Consider the following 19,850-nt stretch of genomic DNA (forward strand, 5'->3'; position numbering starts at 1 on the left):
TCCACAGTGTAGCTCTGTTGAATGTAAGGTGTGAACACCCCTGTGGAGGGCTTGAGGCACATCTCTGTTGAATAACTTCATTGTGAGTAAAAACAGACAATAGGAATGGAAACATGATGGCTGAAGCATGCCTTACTTTTTTCTGTCCTCAATTAATGAATACACACTTGGATGTTTAAATGGAAGCTATCGCATAAGGATAGGATTTTTAACTTTTAAGAATTCTAGTAAAACTAGACTTGTTATTTTGGGTGCTTGCGCATAAGCATCCAGCTTCTACTCTTTGGAATGGGGCCTGATGGCGGTGTAGATGTGTATGTGTGTTTAATGTAACTGTGGATCACCTGAAGAAGGAGTAATGGTGGTTAACTGGCACTATTTTTGAAATTTTTATCCTGTGCTAGTTGGGATTTTTAAAACGCTGTGTAAAATTTTGTTTAAAGTGAAATGAAACATTCAGTATAACATGTTTGAGGTTCATGCTTATCCCTTGGTGATTTATTGAAGCAGCCATTCATGATAATGGAAGAACTGTATACATTTTAGATATAATTTAGTGACAAACTCATTCTATATTTCAGATAAACAGAAGTGTGGCAGTATTTTTTCCCCACTAATGCATTTTTATAATTTTTAGTATGCAAAATGCTTTACAGTCTTCTTACTTTCATGGCAGCCTTGTGTTATAAGTCACTATTTCTTGCAGGCTTCAAATGGCAAATTAAAGATGTGAGCCCATGTTTTAAAGAACTAAAATGGGATTTTATATGAGTTCTGGTCCATTGCTGTATCCATCTGTCCAAGATCAGAATCTAATTTATAGTCACAAATAAGTAGTTGCATATACTCAACTCAATTACATACATGTTCACTCCCCATTAGAGCTTAATTTAGTTGTTTTACTCTAGTTGAGACTAACAATACCTGAATTTAAGTAAAATCATGTTTGTGTATGAACCACAGTTTATTTCACTAGTTCTCCTAGTAATAAAACTGAACCTAGGTGGGAGAAAATGCTTGCAGCATGGACACAAGAAGGTGGATCATTAAAGCATGAGGATGGTTCAATCCTCTTGTCCTAGGCCACCACCTCCAGGACCATTCTGAGAAACTCAGTTCCTTGACATTCTCTGTGGGTACATTAAAACTTTGTTCTCACACATCTTTCACCTATCAACCTTTCTTTCAGACCCTATACGCCTATGAGAGGGAGCTGGTCCAATGTGTGGTTTGACAGATATAAGATCTCCCCAGATTGCCCAGAACATACTGAAACCATTGATTCAATGTGTCAAACACTTACAGGTTTGATTGATGATGAAGTGAAAAACGGCATCAGGAAGAACAGGATACTTCTGGGTAAGATTTTGAAAGAAGAAAGCATTTCACATTTATATGAGAACTCATTCTCTGTGCTGAGCCAAACCTGAAAATGTGGTGAGTGAATGTGAAAACTTGGAGTGGCCAAAAAACTTTTTAATGTCTAGGTAGAGTTTCTATTAATGCCTTTGGTGTTTTTAGCTCATTTTCAGTGGTTCATTCTTAAATTTGGTTTAAATATGATTCATTCGTTTATGAATCTGTTACATGTGGAGTCACATGTTTTACATTGTAAGCTGCCTTGGGAAAACTGTAGTTTGAAAGGTGATTAGGGAATGAATTAACTACTTAAATACAGTTATAATTAGAAGCATTACTTAATCTAATAAGTTGTATAGTGTTATTTGTTGCAAATAAAGCCAAGACATTGAATAAATGATTTATATTCTGTATGTGTTGGCTTTGGGGAGGAAAGTGAATCCGTTGAATCTGCTCTAATTGAGATCCACAACTGGATTTACGTAGATAATTGGGATTCTTTTGTAAAGAGGAGGTCACTATCTACTTGTTGTTTGAGATGAATCTTTATAAGAACTCAGAGAGAATAGACCAGGGTAGGTATGAACTTGTTTGTAACATTGGCCATCATATTGAATCGTTGAATCCCATTTGGGGTAAGAAGCTCAATACAGTGGTGCCTCGCTTAACGGCGATAATCCGTTCCAGGAAAATCACTGTTAAGCGAAAACATCGTAAAGCGAAAATAAAAAGCCAATTGAAACGCATTGAAAACCGTTCAGTGCAATCCAGTGGGCTAAAAACTCACCGTCCAGCGCGGATCCTCCATACGGCAGCCATTTTCAGTGCCTGTATAGCAAGGAATCCTTCCCTAAACACAGCGGGGGGCCATTTTAATCACCTGGCGGCCATTTTGAAAACCCGACGATCAGCTGTAAAGATCATTGTAGTGCGAAGAATTGGTTCCCGAAGCAGGGAACTGATCATCGCAAAGTGAAATCCCCCCATTTAGACCATTGTTTTGCGATCGCAAAAACATCATCATGAAGCGGATTTGTCGTAAAGCAGGGTAGTCGTAAAGCGGGGCACGACTGTACTCTTTGGAACAAATCTTTTTGCAAAATCCATCTGAAGAAATCAAGAACTGCACTGTAAAGCTCATAGCTTGTTCCCATATTCCATAGCAGCCATTTTCAACGGGGGCCATATGCCGCCTCCCAGGGAGGGCCTGACACATTTGAAGGGGCCCACAGATTGAAAAATGTGAGAATTTTCTGAAAGATATCTATTTGTGTTATATCCTTGTTTGATGGGGGCCTGGAACCTGAGAAGAGCTAAAAGGGCTATGGCCAAATAAATGTTGAGAATGGCTGCTCTATAGGAAGGCCACTTGAGTGTTTTTAACTTTATAGTGAAAAATAATAATAATAATAATTTATTGTCATTGTAAGTATATACACATACAACGAAATTCACAGACACCCAGAGACCAGACACATGCACACACATAAAATTCCCAAACACTCCCCACCCACTAAAAGTCCCCCACTAAAAATACAAACATCTACACCGCAGGCCAAGTTACACAGTCCAACTAATTATTCACTACTGGTGGTCTTTAAGCTCATTATTAATTGCAATTATAGCTCTGGGATAAAAACTATTGAGAAAACGTGTGGTCCGAGTCTTAATTGTTCTATATCTTCTGCCAGATGGTAACAGTTCAAAAAAGTTATAAGCAGGATGGGAAGAGTCTCTCAGGATGCTATGTGATTTCCTTAGACAGCGGGATGTGAAGATGTCATCCAGGGTTGGTAGCTGGAGCCCGATGATATTCTGGGCAATTTTAATGGTTCTCTGTAGAGCTTTTTTGTCCGCTACAGAGCTACTCCCAAACCATGCCAGAATGCCATAGGTTAGGACACTCTCAATGGTGCTACGATAGTATGACAGAAGCAAATGCTGAGATAAATTTAACTTGCCGAGCATTCTCAGGAAATACAGCCTCTTCTGTGCCTTCTTCATTAGCATGTTGGCATTTATAGTCCATGAGAGGTCCTCTGAGATGTAAGTACCCAGAAATTTAAAACTACCAACTCTCTCCACTTCCTCACCGTTTATGTACAGTGGTAAATGTACATATCTCTTCCTCCTAAAATCAATTATGAGTTCTTTAGTTTTTTTGATGTTAAGTGTGAGATGATTTTCTTTACACCAAAGTATCAACCTTTGTACTTCCTTTCTATAAGCAGACTCATTGTTCTTATTTATGAGCCCCACCACTGTCGTATCATCCGCAAATTTAATAATTGCATTGGTGTTATACAGTGGGGTGCAATCATGTGTGTACAGGGAATAGAGGAAGGGACTTAGCACGCAGCCCTGGGGAGCTCCTGTACTTAGTACCAGGGTAGAAGAATGGTGAGATCCCATCCTTACTGACTGTGGCCTATCTGTCAGAAAATCCTTTATCCACATGCATATCTCCTGAGGTAATCCCAGGTTGATCATTTTAAAAAACAACCTATTTGGTAGAATGGTATTAAAAGCAGAGCTATAATCCACAAACAACAGCCTCGCATAAGTTCCCTGATGTTCTAAGTGGCTCAATACAGTATGGAGTACAATGGACACAGCATCATCAGTAGATCTATTTTTCCTGTATGCAAATTGCCATGGGTCCAAAGAAGGTGGAAGACTAGCCTTAATGTAATCCAGCACCAATCTCTCAAAACATTTCATAACAACAGATGTTAAAGCTACTGGTCTGTAATCATTGAGAGATACCACAGCTGACTGCTTGGGGACTGGCACTATAATAGATGTCTTCAGGCAAGTGGGGACTGAACACTGCAACAAGGATAGATTGAAAATATCCGTAAAAACTCCAGCTAATTCTGCAGCACAGCCCCTAATAACTCGTCCCATGATTCCATCTGGTCCAGCTGCCTTTCGAACATTAATATTCTGGAAAGCGCGTCTCACATCTGAAATCTGCAGTACTAGTGGTTGTCTGTTGATGGTAGATTCTAGTGATGTATTATAGACAGTAGGTGCTGGAATAATGGTTGTTCCTGTTTCCACCTCAAAACGGCTGAAAAATTGATTTAACTGCTCAGCCAAAAAATCACTGCTGCTACACAGACTGTTTTTGTTACTCTGACCAGTGATTTGTCTTAGGCCGTGCCACACTCGGCGAGTGTCAGAACTTTCAAGGTGTTGTTCAATTCTCTGGCTGTACATAGCTTTGGCATCCTTAATGCCCCTTTTCAGTTTAGCTCTAGCCTCTCTGTACTGTAGTTCATCACCAGAATGAAAAGCAGCATTTCTGGTTTTTAATAAAAGGCGCACTTCTCTATTTAGCCAAGGCTTGTTATTAGAAAACACTCGTACTTGTCTGGTAGTAGTAACAACATTGATGCAGCTTTTGATATAAAACAGTACTGTTGAGGCATAAGTATCAACATTGTCCTCCTCAAACAGTGCCCAATCAGTGCTCCTAAAGCAATCTTGAAGTTGCTCAGATGCATCCACTGGCCACACTTGTATTTCTCTAATTGATGGTCTGATTCTTTTAACAAGAGGTCTGTATGATGGAATCAAAAAAAGAGATATATGATCTGACTGTCCCAAGCTAGGCAATGGCTTCGTCTTATATCCATGTATGATGTTACTATATACCTGATCCAAGGTATTTTCCCCTCTAGTGGGACAGTCTATGCTACATGTGAAATGGTGCAAATAGTTATTTTATCAGGCATGTAACATGAAAGTTGAAGCTGCTTTTTATTGCATGCTAAGCACTATGCTATGCAATGAGAGTTTGTGTTTGTGTTTTCTGCTCTGTATGAGGAAGATCTTACATAGGAATCACTGTATTCCTTTATCCAGTTTGAGTGAAATAGGTGCTGCAGGGCTAAAAATGAACAGTTCAAAGTGGAGCAAATTTGCTTTAATATGGGGACTTCTGAAATCAAATTCAGCTTCCACTGAGATCCTGAATGATAGAGCCAAGGCTTTCCTTACCTGATTTCTTTCTAGATCTAGCCCCCTTTTTACTCTTAGAAAGCTAGCTCTTAGAAGAATTTGCCTATATATTCTTTTTCCTTTAATGGCTCTCATTGTCCAGGCAGAGTTTGCTTCATCTGGTCTTCCTGTTTTATCTTCTGACTGTAAGGCAAGTGAAGAACAGTAAGTGTCTTCTATAGCACTGGTTCTTAACCTTTGTTACTCAGATGTTTTTGGACTGCAACTCCCAGAAGCCTTTACCATCAGCTCAGCTGGCTGGGGTTTCTGGGAGTTGCAGTTCAAAAATACCTGAGTAACAAAGGTTAAGAACCACTGTTCTATAGCAGTGGTCTGCAATCTTGGGCCTCCAGATGTTCTTGGACTTCAACTCCCAGAAATCCTGGCCAGCAGAGGTGGTGGTGAAGGCTTCTGGGAGTTGTAGTCCAAAAACATCTGGAAGCCAAGTTTGGAGTCATTGCTCTATAGGACATGCCAGGAGAGCCTCTGTATATAGCACATTTGACCGTGTCCCGGAAAAATAAGGTTTTGGGGAAAGGCTGTTGTGGAGAAACATATTCAGTCTGGAAAGTCACTTTTTGAAAGTAGAATGCTGTATACTTTATAAAGAGCCCAAGCTGACTGGTAACATATGCTCTTTAAACAACACAGATTCATTTTTCACTTTTCAGAAAAAAAGATAAAATGACATAAGTAGTATGTCTAGTGTTAAAACCACATACAGTATACACAAATATCCATTTACATAACTGAATAACATAAATTCTATATTTATTTTTTTATTTATTTTTTTATGCTGCCCATCTGGCTACTAAGGCCATTCTGGGCAGTTTACAAATTCCATCATAAAACAACAACAATACAAAGAATATATATATATATGTCAGTCTGGTCCATAAACATCATTCTAATAACTGTCTTGTTACATTCTACGATTACTTACATTATTTATTTTTAAAAGCTCTTTATCTTAGGTAAAGATGAAGGTTCCCCTTGACATTTAGTCCAGTTGTGTCCTACTCCAGGGCACGGTGCTCATCTCTGTTTCCAAGCTGTAAAGCCAGCATTTGTCCGTAGACAGTTTCCGTGGTCACGTGGCCAGTGTGACTAGACACGGAATGCCGTTACCTTCCCACCATGGTGGTATCTATTTATGTACTTGCATTTGCATGCTTTCGAACTGCTAGGTTGGCAGGAGCTGGGACAAGCGACGGGAGCTCACTCTGTCACATGGATTTGATCTTACAACTCCTAGTCGTCTGACCTTGCAGCACAGAGGCTTCTGCAGTTTAACCCGCAGTGCCACCACATCCCTTTATACTAGGGCTGTTGAATTATGGTTGCTTTCATCTTTTTGGAACTCCCCTTTTTAGTTATTTCTTAAGTTCTTCTTTGTGGCCTCTGTGAATGCACACAAATGGGTTTTACTAGGCCTGCACAGGACTCCTTGGAATATTCTAGAGCTTAATAAGACGTGATTAGTAGGACGTTGCCCTGTGGCGCGCATGCTCCACCCGCCCGTAATACCTCAGTTCCTTTTAGCCGCCGCTGAGATTGGACTTCTTGTGACTTAGAGCTTTGTGATTTGTGATTCTATCTACGGTATTTTGATCTTTGTACTGCTTACGGTTTCGATTCTTGGGTTATGGATTCAATCAAGTTCTTTATTTACGGACATTCCCTGGGAGTTATCTTTTCTAGCCCATCATGACACCATGCCTTTCCTGAATATGGAGAGCCCCTTTATTACATCGATTGATATGATGATCACCACTGATACCGATTCAACCAGTATGACTCAAGGTTTGTTCCTGAGTATTATGAGCGTCCCAAAAGTGTTCCGTATGCTTATGTCCCTTCCGAATCATTGCCGTCGCCACCTCCTGTTTGGAGTCGACACCGAGCCAGTTGCGAGCCCACTCCAATGGTGCCAAGGTCTAATAAATCTTCCAAAGACAATTTATCTACTGCTGAAGTACCACGTGGTGACTCTATCCAGTCTCGACACAAGTCTACTTGACACGAGTCTGTTCCATCCAAACAGCACTCTTCTATGGTACTGACAGCTTTGATCTCACGCCAGTCTGTTTCTCTATCTGGATCCTGCTCCAACTGTCAGGCTCCAGCACCAACCCCTCTTGTTTCTGTTTCTCTGCATCATCAACACTCTCCCTCTCCAACTCTTTTCATCTCGGAAGACTCTTCAGCATCGACAGATTCTGATCATGTTCCCTCCTCTGAGACATCCAGGGAGTCCCTATCAAACCTGCCAACCCCAGATTCTGATGTTGTGGATGTTCATCCTCCATCTCAGGACTTTACCTCTTAGGCACAGCTCATCCTTCACATAGCCAAATCGTTGGAACTGGACATTGAATGGCCATCTCCTCCCAAGCATGATCTTGTCTTTGATGACATTAATCAAGAAAAATCTCCTCCACTAAGTTTGGCATTCATCCCAGCCATGTTGGACCTTATTAAGGAATCTTGGGACAAACCATCAATGTCCTTACAGATACCAAGATGGGTGGAGACTCACTACCACACCCATGGCACCGGTTAAGCGTTCCTAATCAAACATCCTCCACCAAATTCCATTATTGTGCAATCAAATCAGTCCCGAGCAGGCCGTCAATCCTCAATTACTCCTACTAACAAGGAGGGAAGAAAACTTGACGTAATGGGTCATCATTTATATTCTCTGGCGTCCTTCATTATGAGGGTCTCAAACTATCAGGCTGCAATGGGGGGCTTACCATAGGCAACTGTGGAACAAGATTCTCCCTGTCCTTCAAGCTGCTCCAGAAGAGATTAGAACTGGTGGTCTCAACACCCACCTTGAGGCCACCACTTTGGCTAAACAACAGCATCTGGCATCTTGCCACACGGCTAACGCTGCTTCAAAATCTTTGGCTTCTGCCATCACCCTCAGACGGCATGCATGGCTGCAGTCTGTGGGGATTACTGATGATGCTCGGTCCCATATTTGAGGATTTACCTTTCGATGGTGTAGGCCTCTTCAAGGACAAGACAGACGAGGTGATGGAAAACCTACATAAAATTCGCAAGACTGCCCGCTCCTACTCTATTCAACAACCCAGATATCAAGGCAATCAGTGGCATAAGCTATTCACTTTCCCTCAATCATATCAACGCCCCATCATCCTTACAAACCTCCAGCTCAGGCTCCTGAGAAATCCAACTTTTCTCAGTCTTCCTCTTCTGCTCCTCCTTTCCAGTCCCAGGCCCCTACTCAACACAGACAAGGTTTCCGTCACCCTGCAAGGAAAAACAAGCAATATATTTGACTCTCCTCTCCTGGACTGTACCCACCATCCCTGGCTTGCTCCCTTTTTCGACAAGTGGTCCACCATCACCAAGGACACTTGGGTGCTCGCCATCATACATTTTGGTTACCTATTGGAATTCAAGGAGCTTCCTCCTCTTGGTCATGTCAGACCCACAACGTACTCACCTGCTCTAGAGAACGAGGTTGCACACCTTCTTCTGAAGCATGCTATCCAGAGGGTGCCTCCCCAGGATGTTTCGAACGGTTTCTACTCAGGTTACTTCATGATTCCCAAACCTACATTCTCCTGAGGCATTTCCACATGGTCCTCGAATCAGTCATCCCTCTGCTTCAATCAGGCGACTGGTTTGTGGTTATAGATCTCCACAACGCATATTTTCATATTTCAATTCACAAACACCATTTCAAATATCTCCGGTTTCTCTTCATGGACGTTATTTACCAATTTTGCGCCCTTCCCTTCGGCCTGTCCACCACTGCAAGAACCTTCACAAAGTGTATGGCTCCAATCACTGCCTATCTTTGTCTTCACAACATCACGATTTTTCCATATATAGACGTTTGGTTGATAGTAGCATGATCACACAGCACAGCCCAAAGAGACACTACCTTTGTCCTACAGACTCTGGCAGATCTTGGCCTTCAAATCAATTACAAAAAAATCTCTTCTCAAGCCATCTCAGACCATGGATTATATTGGGGCACATCTCAATTCCATCATAGCCAGGGTGTTTACCCTTCGAGAGAGAGTACTTAAGTTAAGGCGAGCCATCTGCCCCTTTTGGCGTTGCACCACAGTCACAGCTCACCATACACAGCACTTGCTAGGTCTGATGGCTTCAACTACGTCTGTACTCCAACATGCGAGGCTGAAGATGCGGTCCTTACAGGCCTCGTACCTATCCCAGTTTGACCCTATGATAGACCATCCTTCCAAGTATCTCCTAGTGACCCTGGAGTTAGCTCGCCAACTTACCTGGTGGACCTTTGTCCCTCACCTTCTGGTGGGCCACCCATTCAGGCCTCTCCATCTCACAATACAGTTTACAACAGACACCAGTCAGACAGGATGGGGTTCACTCTACAGCCATCGAGAGATCCACGCTTTGTGGCCAAGCTCAGAGAGACTGCTGCACATCAATTAACTAGAGCTGTTTGTTGTTTAGTTGTTAAGTAATTTCCGACTCTTCGTGACCCCATAGACCAGAACACGCCAGGCACTCCTGTCTTCCACTGCCTCCCGTAATTGTGCCAAATTCATGTTGGTAGCTTCAGTGACACTGTACAACCATCTCATCCTCTGTTGTCCCCTTCTCCTTTTGCCTTCACACTTTCCCAGCATCAGGGTCTTTTCCAGAGAGTCTCCTCTTCTCATGAGATTGCCAAAGTATTGGAGCCTCAGCTTCAGGATCTGTCCTTCCAGTGAGCACTCAGGGTTCTCCTCTATACATTACACTAATTCAAATGGGCCTACTCTAACTGCAGCTTACTGCAGGAAGCCTTGCATCATCAGCCTTCCAGGGAGACTCATCTTCCCTCTGTCTGCCTGGAGTGGCTAGCAGATCGGGTGCTCTGGAGCGATTGGAAGGGAGCGAAGAGCTGGTGGCAGCAGCAGAAGGGTCATTGGACAGTCCAGCCCCAGGGGGCCAAACCCTTGTTATGTTCACCTGTTGTGCGTATATTCGTATATGAATACAAATACCCTCATCTCTAAGCACAGCAATGACTCTCCGTCTTAGATTTGAAGGCCCCATTCCAATGAGTCATGGAGACGTAATCTAACAAATGACTAGTGACCCTGGAAATCCATTGCTGTCAAAAGACATATCTAGTCCTTTTTGAAGGCGTATATGTCAGCAGCATGCCTAGATCATTAGTGCAGGTGTATGCTGTGTTTGTCTTTTCGCAGTACTCACTGTGCAGTATAACTGTATATGTTTGTTTAGCTACCTTTGGCAAAGTCCTCATTTCCTCTTTACCAACTTTTTAGGTCATTTTTTCCTCCCCCACCCTTTTCCCATTGGTTTGATGCAGCACAGAAATGGTGATCCAAGTCAGTTGGTGTGTGCCACCTGTAGTCACTTTTATGAGCAGCCAGTGAAAATAAACTTTCTGTGACAGAGCTGTAGAGTCGACAGTACACTAAGGAATACTGGCATGTTTTTGACCCCTTGTTTCATTAAAATAACATGAGACATGCAGCCACTTTTCTGTTTATTACGAGCTTTCTTCCATAGCTACTGAACCATGTGGGAAAGAACATAAAGTAGCTGTGTTTCTTATATATATTGGCATATGCAGTCACTTCTGTATATGAATTGGATGGAGGAGGGGTAAAATGCTGTGCATCTTGGAGAGAGTGACTGAAAAGGAGAGTCATGTAAACAAATTCCAGGCAACATGCCAGGCTGCTTCCATGGCATCATACACTCCAATATTGTTGACCATTTTCAAAATCTGTGTATTTTCTCCTGTATCAGGGAAAGAGAGCAATCTGGGCATTGAATATTCAAAACTATGGAAGCCATAGCACATCGCATTACTGATATTTTTTTTTAAAAAAAACAGCAACACATTTTCATATCATTCTTCATTGTGTTAGAATTCAGGGTGGTATTAAAATGTCCAACAAGAAACAAGAGAATAGCAAAGACAACTGTAAAACAAATTTTGAAAACTTATGAGTCGAAATATGTATACAGCTAAAATCTCCCTTGATTTGAGTCTGTGCTTATATGTTATGTATTATGTTCAGCACAAGCTTATAAAGGTCCAGTATAGGCTTACATGGTAAGAGTTAAGCTTTGAAAACACAGTCCTTTGCCTGCAGCTAATCTGTGGTTTGTAAAGTTAGCCAAACTTCCACTCCAGAGTATTCACCTAGAGACTAGTGTTACTAAGGGATAAAACTGCAGGTTTTCCCCTTCAGATTTCAACAAAACAGCCATATGTACAGTATTCAGTTTTTCTTGATTGCAAGAGCCCTTGGCAAGTCCCACTGCTATGTTCTCCCCACAGAAGGTGACTGCATTAACTGGCATTATTGGTGAGTAATTTTGGGTTGCTTTGCCAAGCTAGTGAGTAAGAGTGTGCAAAATAATAATAATAATAAAAGAGGGACTGGGGGATTAAATCATTTATATCATTAAATCATTAATGAGCTTTCAGTGTGGCCCATTTGTCTCTGTATTCTGAAACATCGAAATATACTTACATTTTATTTATGTACGTTATGTGCTGCAAGCTGAGAGTGACTATATACACACACACACATATATATATATACAGAGCAAGTCTTTCCACTGTATTTTTATGAGGTTTGGGATGATGGCATGAAGTGGCACAGTGAAGTAAGTTTGAGGGCTTGAGTGCAGCTATGCCTTTTTTATATATGAAAAAAGAACTAAGTGTAATTCTGTGGCTTATTATGGTTTATATTTAAACCCACACAAACACACAAGAAATACCCAGCTCAGCAGCCAGTCCATGTACATTTTCATAGCTGAACTCTTCCTTGGGTTTATGTTGCAGGGTTTTCCACATCACTATGATGAACGGATATATATTAATTTTTGCGTGTGTTGTGTTACGTTGTACATTCTGTTGCTGCCGCCTGAAGTCTAACAGGCAGAAACATATTCTGTTTTTTGAAGTTGTTCAAGGTATGCATCCCTTCTGCAGTGGAATATCTCGTAAATAGTGTTACCTTATGAATTAATAGCACACATCTCAAATTAGTAATAACTATCCAATCATAATATCTGTTACCACCAACACAATTTGATCTGATAAAGGACTACTGAACCACCCAAATGAAACTTTGGCTTAACTATTCTGAAAAAAATATATTTTAATTTATCTACAATTATCTCTCCATTCAAAAAGTATGTACTGGGCTATAATCAGAAGACTTATTGTAGGCAACATAGATGTAACTTCCAATCTGTGGCTACCCTATCAAAGAGTGAACTTCAAAATATCCTGTCCTCAACAGCCCTGCTTGGTTCTTGTGGTTCCTTTAGGGAATCGGTCCATCTCAGATGTGGTCTTAGTCTTTTCTTGCTGCCTTCCACCGTGCCCAGCATTATTTTCTTTTCCAGAGAATCTTGCCTTCTTATTGTGTGCAGTAGGACAGCCTCAGTTTCAACATTTTTGTCTCCAGAGATACTGTATTTTTTGCTCTATAAGACGCTCTTTTCCACCCCAAAAAGTGGGGGGAAAGTGTCTGCGTCTTATGGAGCGAATACTATAAAACAGTGCTTCCCAGGGCACAGCAGGGGATGCTGGGTGAGAGTGCCTTCCAGACCCTTCAGAGGCTCCACCCACCCACCCAACCCTGCGGGGCCAGCTGGGGCGAAATCACGACCTCAGAAGGGAAAGCCTCAGAAGGGTCCTGGAAGCTGGCGATTTCACCCCCGCTGGCCCTGTGAGGGTGGGGGGAGCCTCCAAAGGGTCCTGGAAGGCACTCTCGGACCCTTCCAAGGCTCCCCCCACCCCTGTGGGCCCAGCGGGCTGAAATTGCCAGAATATTTTTTTCCTGTTTTCCTCCCCTAAAAATGAAGTGTGTCTTAAGGAGAGGTGTGTCTTATGGAGCGAAAAATATGGTAGTTCAGGCTCGATTTGAGTTAGATCTTTGTCTTTCTGTCAGTCCAGGGTATCCACAAAACTGTCATCCAGCAACACATTTCAAACAAATCAGTTTTTCCTGTCAGCTTTCTTTACTTTGCAGCTTTCACACCCATGCATTGTGATGAGAAATACAAAGATGTGAATGATCTTGGTCTTCATCTCCAGTGACACATCCTTACACTTGATCTTTTCTGATACCTTTATTGCTGCCTTTCCAAGTCTTAGCTGCCTTCTGGTTTCTTGACTGCAGTCCCCATTTGGTTGATGACTAAACCAAAGTATACCACATCTCTAAGTAAAACATTATCAAAAAATAAATGAGTCTTTCTCCTGGACCAGAAGTGAAATTGAAGCCATAGCTGAATTATCAAGATCCATAAGGTCATGCACGTGCATGACCTTATGGTCTTATGGTCCATAAGGTTAAGACCCTTATGGTCTTCACCTTAGCCACCTTCCTCTCAAAACGTGAACACAGTTATTATTTTCTGCTTAGCCTTATCGTTATTGTGACTGTCACCAACCTGGTTAAAATGAAACAAAAGCTATTCAGAGAAGATTAAACGAGATATACTGTACAAAGATATCTAAAGTTAGCATTGTTAAGTATATTTGGAAACAGTCAATTGGATAGAGGGAAATGGAACTAATTGTTATCATGTTAACAGCAGCTAGATCGATATTAGAAAGGAATTGAAAAAATAATAATTGATGTTGGAAGAATGGTATAATTAGATGTGGAATCTAGCTGTTAAAGATAAATTAACTGATGAATTGAAAGTTAGAAAAGGATTATTGAAAGAAAATAGTTTTAATGGGATGTAGAACCCTTATATAGAATTTACTAAACAAAGGCTATACCCCCAGAATTTACGAAACAAAGGCTATACCCCCAGCACAGGAATCATATTTTTGGAAAGAGATGGGGCAAATGACATAAATTAAGATGAAACACATCAATGATATATTCCTAATGGTGGTGGGTTACACTGTATATTTGAGTTGTGATTCTTTTTTTTTCATTTATGTTTCCAATATATTTCATTTAAAAAAAATAGAGAAAAGAAAATCACTTATCTCTGATATCCTAGGAAAAGAAATTAAATGCACTTTCTTGCTGGGATGAGAATGAGTTGGGAGTATAGTCAGCATAATTCTTAATTCATAATTCATTCAGTTGGTGTAATGGTTACATAATCACAACAGAATGTGGATAGATGGGGCAAGATGAAATTAGGGTTACATTTTCACCCACAAAATCTTGCAACAAGCATCGATTCTGGCTTACTGGGGGATGCTGGGAGTTGTGGTCCAAAAACCTTAACTATTCCAAGCTCTGAAAACAATGCTTTAGAAAAAATATTTCAGGTGACTAGAAGGTCACCCTCGTCCCACTGCCTCCTTGCTCAGGCTTCCTCAGTCACAACTCTGCAGCAAGCATGGAATGACATCTACTGACACTTGGCAAATTTTATTTTCTGTCTGGATAGTGGTGTAGCCTGTACAGCTTGGTTAAATCTTTACCTTGCATAAAGGTGTTACATGTATGTCTGTGCATATATTTTGGAAAGTAGGAAGCAGTTCTGAAAATTAGTGACATGTCTAAGCACTTGGGTTTAATATGTTTTTATCTTTTTTCTTCTTTAAAAAAACACTAGGTGGCTTTTCAATGGGTGGAGGCATGGCGCTGCATTTAGCCTATAGATACCACCCAGATGTGGCTGGAGTGTTTGTTCTCTCGGGTTTCCTCAATAAGAACTCTGCTGTTTACCAGGTGAGTGTTTGCCACTGAGAAGGTGGTGGATGTTTTTGACACCATTTTGGTCCGATTATGTACAGTGGTGCCTCGCTTAACGATTGCCTCATTAAATGACAAAACTGCTATACGATGACTGTTTTGCGATTGCAAAACGATGTTTTAATAGGCAAAATTCGCTTCCCGACGATCGGTTCCCTTCTTCGGGAACCGATTTTTCACTAGACAACGTTTTAAAACAGCTGTTCGGCGGCTTCATAATAGCCGCCCGCTGTGTAAAATGGCTCCCCACTTTGTTTTTGGATAGATTCCTCGCTTTATAGGCACCAAAAATGGCCGCCCCTATGGAGGATCTTCGCTGGACGGTGAGTTATTCAGCCCATTGGAATGCATTGAATGGGTATTCAATGCGTTTCAATGGGATTTTTTATTTCCCTTAATGAGGATTTCACTCTACAGCGAACGGATTATCCTTGTTAAGCGAGGCACCACTGTATTCTCAGAACTGCTTTACTAGAATTAAACAAATAATGTAAACTATGTTCCATTAAAGATAAGATGCATTTGGAAATACAATTTTCCTGCTTTGTGCCCAGTGATCTCTTTATGCTGTGCCTTAAGATTCTCTTCCTGGGGATAGGTTTCTGAAAAAGAGTTCTCTTAAAAAAAAAAAAAAAGAAGAATAAGACTTTCATTATCCAGGCAGCATGGCTTGCCAAAATGTCAAAGTAAGGATTATCTAGTAGCCATGTCTCTTTGTGAACACCTAATGCTCTGGTTCAAAATTGCTTCAGTTATTCAGTTCTGTTTAGTACTTTAGTGTCTGCTTTGTGTTCTGTCTCATAATCTTTGACCAGCCAGCAGGCATGAAAAGAGCTGGCCTGTTTAGTCCAGCATTCTGCTTCCCACGGTGACCAACCAAATGTCTATGGGAAGGTTATGAGGACAGCAGTTCTCTCCTGCTGCAGTTCCTCAGCAATTGATGTAGGTGTATTCCTTGTGCTTCTGGTGGTAACAAAACACTCATCAACATCAGTAGTCACTGTAAGCTTTATCCTCCATTAATTTGTCTAATCCGTTTTTAGAGGCCATCTAGGTTGGTGGCTGTCATCAGATCCTGTGAAAGCAGGGCCATTGTTTAACTTTATATGAAGAAGCATATCCTTTTATTTGTGCTAAATCTCCTAACAGGCTGCTTCACTGAGCCATAAGCAGATCTTAGAAGAGTTAACTTCTTTGGACTAAGATTCACTGCCAGCAAGTTGTACTTAAAAAAAGCAAATTTCTCAAGCTCTGAAGAAACATAATAGAGTGTGCAGGAGAGAGAAGAATTTTCCTTTCATCAAGGCACTTGCTCCAAGTTCTTTGTCAGTTTGTTTAGCAGAGACTTAGGAGGAGGTCATAGGTCAGTGGTAGAGCACATGCTGTGTGTCTGCAGGCAGTTCCAAGTTCCATTCCTGAGGTCTCCATGTAACAGAGCTAGGGAAGCCAGGCTACAACCTAGAGATCTGTTAGCTCTACTCCCTGATTCATGTCTTCATGCATCGAGGCAGAAAGCTTTCTCATATTCATTGTAGGGTCCCACTATTGAAGTTGAAAGACACAACATTCCTGTGGGAAAGGTGCTGTGTAAGCTGTCTGCACAGGTTTAGAACACATCACATAGCATTCTAGATCAGTGATGGCGAACCTATGGCATGCGTGCCACAGGTGGCACACAAAGCCCTTTCTTCTAGCACGTGACGAGTTAATGGCCCTCTCACCCGCCCTTGTGGATAGAAAACTTTTGAAGTGGCTGCAGCCGGGATTCCCCCTTTCTCTTCCTCTTCTGCGTCCATTGCCATAATTCCTCCCCCTTTCTCTTCTTGTTCTGCGTCCGTCGCCATAATTCCTCCCCCTTTCTCTTCCTGTCCTGCGTCCATCGCTATGGTTCCCCCTGCAACTGCCACTTCTGGTTCTGGTTTTCCGGGTGGCATGACAGCCACTGGTTTCTCTTCCCCCCTTTCATTTTGGGCATGCGAGCTCAAAAAGGTTTGCCGTCACTGATCTAGATCCTGTGGAGTACAGAAGGTTTCCTGTTGCATATGTTAGACTTCAGCATGTATACACATGGCCTGCCTTTTCTCATGGAGTTCTAATTTTATGAGATTTTGAATTCCTCTTTGGAGCTGCTACCGCGTGTCTGCAGTCTAATTATCTAATGATAATTAGAATAGGAAATAGTGAGCTAGACGGACTGATGACACGCCAATAGAAAGCAACAGATTATTATTATTATTATTATTATTATTATTATTATTATTATTATTATTATTATTATTATTATTATTATTATTATTATTATTATTATTATTATTATTATTATTATTATTATTATTATTATTATTATTATTATTATTATTATTATTATTCCTGGCTTGTTAAATATTCTAAGCACAGTCTGATTTAGGCATCCCACTAGGTGTTGAGCATAAGGCATTGACTATCCCTTTTCCACTAGTTCCCTTCTTAAATCTTTTTAAGACTGATAACAGAGCAGATGTCTCATTTGCCAATAGGCACTGAAGAAAGATGGAAAAGAATTCCCAGAACTCTTCCAGTGTCATGGGACGGCTGATGAACTGGTTCTGTATTCTTGGGGTGATGAGACCAACAAGATCTTAAAGTCCCTGGGAGTAACAACAACGTTTGTGACCTTGCCAAACCTGTGTCATGAACTGAACAGAAGTGAGCTTGAAAAACTGCAAGCTTGGATTCTGAAGAAATTACCAGAAGAGACCTGAATAATGAGCAATAATGTTCCCAGCCTTAGGGGCCCAAATGTTCTTGGACTTCAACTCCCAGAAGCCTTCACCACTAGCTATGCTAACAAGGGCTTCTGGAGATTGCAGTCCAAGAATGTCTGGGAATCTGAAGTTGGGGCCACTGAACTATACATTTTTATGCATCCGATATATAGAACTAATATATCCATGTAATATTTTACATGAATGATTCTGTGTTCTGCTACTTTCCATTTTGTAGTATGTACTTCCTATTGATAGAAATATTTGTTTCAGAATAATTAAAAACATTAAAAGCTCTTGGAATGGTGAATTGCTATACTTTTTATTTGGTCCATTCCTCAGATTTTTGTGGGATATTAAATAGCATGAAGTGGATTTATCAAGCCCTAACAGAAACACATCTTATTATGATACGGAAACACACATGCACTCATACACAGGGTGAGCTAATGAAGTCTGTACATGTATGTAATAATTTTTTGTTATTACTATGAATCCAAGCAGAGCATGGAATAGTTAAGTACTGTGTAAGAGGCCCACATATCCCTTTTATATACCCCTGACAGTTCATGACAAAGATCAATTGCCATTGTATATATGGGATTCTGTGTATGGATGTCAAAATCTGCCGGTTTTGTTTCTCTGAACAACACTGGCATTCTTACCCTGTCTCTGTTCCACATTAGAGTTACAAGAATTTTTTTTCCTTTGTAACTATTTTTGTGTATGTATGCACTCTACGTGGTGGCGCTGCGGGCTAAACCGCAGAAGCCTGTGCTGCAGGGTCAGAAGACCAAGCAGTCGTAAGATCGAATCCACGCGACGGAGTGAGCTCCCGTCGCTTGTCCCAGCTCCTGCCAACCTAGCGGTTCGAAAGCATGCAAATGCAAGTAGATAAATAGGGACCACCTCGGTGGGAAGGTAACAGCGTTCCGTGTCTAAGTTGCACTGGCCACGTGACCACGGAAACTGTCTACGGACAAACACTGGCTCTATGGCTTGGAAACGGGGATGAGCACCGCCCCGTAGAGTCGAACACGACTGGACAAAATTTGTCAAGGGGAACCTTTACCTTTACCTTTATGCACTCTACATGGGGCTGCCTTTGAGGCTGACGCGGAAACTTCAGATGGTCCAGAATGCGGCAGTCAGGCTCCTTAGTGGGGTGAGGAAACACCAACATATCTCCCCCACTCTGGCTGCTCTGCACTGGTTGCCCATCTGTTTCCGCGTCGACTTCAAAGTGCTAATGATCACTTATAAAGCCCTAAACGGTTTGGGACCTCAATATTTGGCAGATCATCTTCTTCCACCCAGATCTACCTGAATCCCCCGTCATTGCCAGCAGGGACGGCTGAGGGATCTGACGCCGAGAGAGGCTCGGAAGGAAAAAACTAGAAACCGGGCCTTCTTGGCGGTGGTCCCTCGGCTGTGGAATGCCCTTCCAACAGAAATTCGGCTGGCACCCTCGCTGGGTGCTTTTAAAAGCCAGTTAAAAACTTGGCTATTTAAGCAGGCCTTCCCTCCAGTCAGCTAAGTCTCTCTCTCTCTCTCTCTCTCTCTCTCTCTCTCTCTCTCTCTTCTTTTCTTATTCTATCCCATCTTGGTACTCCTTTTTTAAATTAATTGTCTTAATTAATATTGCAATTGTATTTTTATGATTATATATTTTTATATTGATTTACTTTATGTTGTAAGCCGCCCCGAGTAGACATGGTCTAGAGGGGCGGGGTATAAATTAAATAAATAAATAAATAAAATATGTTTTCCCAAAATGTGTGCATTATGTGTAATTTTTTTTATAAACCTCTGTGCACATTTTCCACGTATACACATTTTTGACATGTACAATAGTACCTTGGTTTACGTATGCCTCAGTTTGTGTAATTTCTGGTTTACGAATGGAAATCTGTTTGGAATAATGCCTCGGTTTACGTTTTGTTTTGTTTTTTCGGTTTGTGAAGGAAGTTTCCCCGCACCTGGCAATCTGCGTTCTGGTTTACGA

At 41.4% G+C, this 19,850-nt stretch overlaps 1 protein-coding gene across 2 annotated transcripts in view; it reads left to right on the top strand.

Moving 5' to 3' along the window:
• Positions 1-18,155, top strand: part of LYPLAL1 (lysophospholipase like 1) — a 30,519-nt gene extending 12,364 nt beyond the window's left edge. For both annotated transcript variants that reach the window (XM_020808466.3, XM_078382963.1), the window contains exons 3-5: positions 1,190-1,359; positions 14,962-15,077; positions 17,618-18,155. In XM_020808466.3, coding sequence (XP_020664125.3) covers positions 1,190-1,359; positions 14,962-15,077; positions 17,618-17,842 — 511 coding nt within the window. In that variant the 3' untranslated portion in view covers positions 17,843-18,155. The remainder of the gene's footprint in view (positions 1-1,189; positions 1,360-14,961; positions 15,078-17,617) is intronic.
• Positions 18,156-19,850: the final 1,695 nt, after the last annotated feature.

Source organism: Pogona vitticeps, chromosome 1 (genome assembly GCF_051106095.1).
Source record: "Pogona vitticeps strain Pit_001003342236 chromosome 1, PviZW2.1, whole genome shotgun sequence".
Lineage (NCBI taxonomy): Eukaryota > Metazoa > Chordata > Lepidosauria > Squamata > Agamidae > Pogona > Pogona vitticeps.